This window comes from Haliotis rubra, unplaced genomic scaffold (genome assembly GCF_003918875.1).
Source record: "Haliotis rubra isolate DU_JTF1 unplaced genomic scaffold, ASM391887v1 Scf1779, whole genome shotgun sequence".
In the NCBI taxonomy this organism is placed as follows: domain Eukaryota; kingdom Metazoa; phylum Mollusca; class Gastropoda; order Lepetellida; family Haliotidae; genus Haliotis; species Haliotis rubra.
The window spans coordinates 109,313-113,092 of record NW_025765757.1 but is presented as its reverse complement, the minus strand read 5'-3'; the positions used below and the strand labels follow the sequence as shown (position 1 = coordinate 113,092).

The 3,780-nt window shown below is 40.4% G+C and overlaps 1 protein-coding gene across 1 annotated transcript; it reads left to right on the top strand.

Annotated features, from left to right (window-relative positions):
• Positions 1-1,241: 1,241 nt before the first annotated feature.
• On the top strand, positions 1,242-3,572 carry LOC124273188. The gene is made up of 4 exons (XM_046708405.1): positions 1,242-1,497; positions 1,760-1,808; positions 2,487-2,571; positions 3,495-3,572. The coding sequence occupies exons 1-4, from the start codon at positions 1,353-1,355 to the stop codon at positions 3,570-3,572; spliced, it is 357 nt and encodes a 118-aa protein (XP_046564361.1). The 5' UTR covers positions 1,242-1,352.
• The last annotated feature ends 208 nt before the right edge of the window (positions 3,573-3,780 follow it).

The window sequence follows — 3,780 nt, the reverse complement described above, 5'->3', positions numbered from 1 at the left end:
CAGTACTGGACGTTACGTATTGCTCATTATGACGTAATGCAAAGTGTACATCACCGTCTGATACAATTGCTGTGAGTCATTGATCTTTAGCCGAAGCTTCTTAGAATGTACAATATAAGCGTATGTCAAAATCATGAATGTCCTTGACCCGCCAGAGAACATCTGGAACCAATCCAATGTACTGTGGTTGTCGTGGTCGGTGAGACTGTGTGTACACTGTGTAGAACACGTCAACCCTTAGCGTAAAATTTATCTGAGGCAAACTGTCCCATGCATCTTCAAATGGAGTGCATTCGTTTCTTCATTTTGATAATCCTGTTCTTTCTGTTCTGCTTACAGTGCAAGCTGTCTCTTTGATCGAGGAACAAAGCAGAGCCCTCCACCAGCAAACAAATGCCGAAGTGAATTGCGCCCCTGCGCTTAAGCCGGGATCATAATTACGACTCAGTCGCATCCATCCATCAATCCTCCATCAAAAATCCATCATCATTTATCTACCACAGGAGGATAATAGAGACTGCAAAACGTAAAGAAGTGTATTTGTGAGTATAACTTGATACCGTCAGTTATGAAATATGCACATAGCTGGCCACACATATGACAACTTACATTTGCCTTATAGGATTACTTTTTCATTAATATCAACTATGCGATGTATAACATCCGAAATTACCTCTGAGAATGACGAGTAAAATTCTATTGCAGAATGAGTATTGACTGGCAATGCTCTGAATATGACATTGACAACTGCATTTTCGTTCCAGCTATTGAGAATCCACAGAGGTAGGTGTATTTTACTGATGGAATTGTTTAGTCAATGGATTAAAGCTTGTGTAACTGGTAAACATACTTAGTTATGGTGATAATATACTGAAAACGGACATGAAGTGGAACCAAGATTGCCCTTTCTGCTTTCTATTCCCACTAAATTAAGGTTACGGCCCCACATTTGTTTATTTGCCGATGTAGTATTTAATATTGAATTTTAAAAGCTATCTAAAATGCATTTTTTATAAATCACAATAGCTTACTTGTCAGCTCGTAAAGCTTTGTCTGTTGTACAGTTATAAAGCTTACTGGAACATGAATATGAAAGTCAGCAGTTGGTTGCGGATGAAAGATGATCACGTTGCATGGATGGCCTCTTCTTGGTTCCAATGGATGCGAAGTTTCAGTGTAGATGCTTGATAAAGGCGTTAATATCCTACACCTCGCATGCATGACCATAAAGAAAAAGTCAATCCGATCACACAACTTGTCACTCTTAAAACTCACAAAGGGGTAATGCAGAGTAACGAACCATATTTTTTTTTGGATATATATATATATCCTAATCTCTGATAAACGAGAATATGATTACATGTGGTTTTATCAGCTCACAGTTTGTAAAAATATTCCCATTTGATTTTGCATTCGTTGCTAGAACTGCTGAGACGCCCAGGGCAGATGATGGGGAAAGCCAACAGATTTACAGGGCCGTGGAACGGCCAAGTGGAGGTATAGCACCATTATTAGTAGAGTCATACCTACCATTACTGAGAATGCCGGGTGTCATCACTGCAATTTCAGTGATACAGTCATATAATCTTCACCTCTATTTTTGCAAAATACACAATGCAGTTTGTTTCCGGAAGATGGTTGTTAAAGAAGCCAAATTTAGGGAAGACCTTTTAAGATAGAAGAGAGATATATAATGGCTTGCAGGAATTATTTTGTCTGGTATTTTTACCACACGCAATGAATTTGTTATATGTTCCAGGTGCTGAGAATACCTACTGTGACTTCCAACGGAATGATTTCAAGGAAAAGTAATGAACATAGCTGTATGATATGTGCAGCGTTTTACGTCGCATCTACGGCAGATCAGCTAATTAACAGCTAGGCTGCCCATTAAATGAACGTGAAAGCATTACATCAAACCGTATATGGTATTTCCAATCATCTAAATCATTAGGATTCACAGATCTCCTACAGCAGTAGCTGGATTCAACCAGTCTTAGGAAGTTGCAGAGCAGCCTATGAATTCTACTTCCCGTGAAGAACCGGGTTAAGTGCATTCTTCTGCTAATCATCGTAAGGGGAGACTACGAAGTAAAGAACTCGTTCATTATATGACAGGACTTTGCGATGTCACATCACGGTACGGCAATGTTAAAGCATTCCCAACTCCTGCTTACTTAGAATTAAGTTGCTATTCTACCTGTTGAAAACTGGCATCATACCAAATTAAATACTCTTTTTTGAAGCTTGAATCCTTTACAGTATTGAACTACACGACTTAAACCAGAGAGTTCGAATCCTGTACCGCTTATCTTATATTTTTCCAGGATATTTTAGAATTGTCCCAATTTCGCATAACTTCCATCCCACCTGACCATGAGCCAAAGGGGTTCCACTGGAATCATCCATGATTCTTCCTTCACCCAGAAATCAAGCATTCTATCCAGGATCTGTAAAGTTTATTCTGAAATAACACAATGTTCCAGATGCCGATCCTGCTCAGTATCTATCGCAACCTTGCATTTGAAGATGAAGAAAGCACACGACAAGAAACAGAGTAAACTGTTGCTGGTTCCCCAAACACACGAATCGGAAATTAAAGTTAATCGCGGTCCCTTCTTTCATAAGGCTGTTTGGAGTATTAACCATATATTAGTGTTAATAGAGGAGGCCTATATCAGTTAATCAAATTTCAAGACAAGCAAGAATGATGGAGAAAGGCCCTCATGACGATACGAATTCTGCAATTATCATAACTTCGCAAAGTTAGTTTTAGTTTGCGTTTCTACACACAAAGGAATCATAGAGTGTATCACAAAAAAATATACGATCAGACCTGTGTTAAGCTTCGGGCGACCATCAGCTGAACATCATGGCGTCCGATGTTATGCTGGGGCTCTCGATAGAGAAAAACAATCAACTCCGACACCTTCCAGGAATATGTTTTCTTCTGTGCCACGACGACACACTGGATGACTACGCAGCTCGCATCCACATGTATTATAATATATTAATAACTATCGCTTCACTGTAGGGTAAATCTGTAAAGATCCATGCTTACGTCGATAGAAGGGCGACCCCGACGGGGTCAACTGAAATCGTGCTTATCTGTCTTGGTTTGACACATGTCATCGCATCCCAATTGCTTAGATCGACGCTGGTGCCTTGGATCCCTGGCGTGTCAGGCGGGACTCAATTACAACCATTTAGCTGGAATATTGATGAGTACGTTAAACAACAGCAGCAGCAACAACAAAACAACAACAACAACAAGAGACTGTTGGGTCACACCTCGAATGACCGTCTTTGCTCTCTATCACCGAAATGCTCAATCACACTTTGATATAGGCTAAAACTGGTTTTGCCTGAAATTGGAGACGCCCACAGCGTCAAAGTAACCTAGTGTCTAGAAGATGATGCACAAAAAAATCATGTATTGGGCAAGCATTTTAATTTGATTCACAGTGTATGCTGAAATTTTTGTATGTTCACAGGAACTGCTTCGGGCCAATCCTACGGTGACATCCAGCTTCGGAAATGAGCGAGAACATACGAAAACAAAGAGGTACTAAGATTTGATCGATACACCACATAGCTGTGCGGAGTCGTACAAAATGCACATTGACTATGTGGGGTGCATATTTACTCAACACAGCTATGCTTTACCATCTGATCTGGTTGGGGGCGGCGGGATTAGCCTCGTGATTAAAGCATTTGCATAGGCTCCGGATTCGATTCCCACATGGGTTACAATGTGTGAAGTCTATTTTGCTATCCCCC

Coding starts and splice junctions, on each gene's coding strand:
- LOC124273188 (XM_046708405.1), top strand. CDS start 1,353: ATGATTACATGTGGTTTTATCAGCTCACAGTTTGTAAAAATATTCCCA. Junction 1,498..1,759: donor CGTGGAACGGCCAAGTGGAG/GTATAGCACCAT, acceptor TATATGTTCCAG/GTGCTGAGAATACCTACTGT. Junction 2,572..3,494: donor AACAGAGTAAACTGTTGCTG/GTTCCCCAAACA, acceptor GTATGTTCACAG/GAACTGCTTCGGGCCAATCC.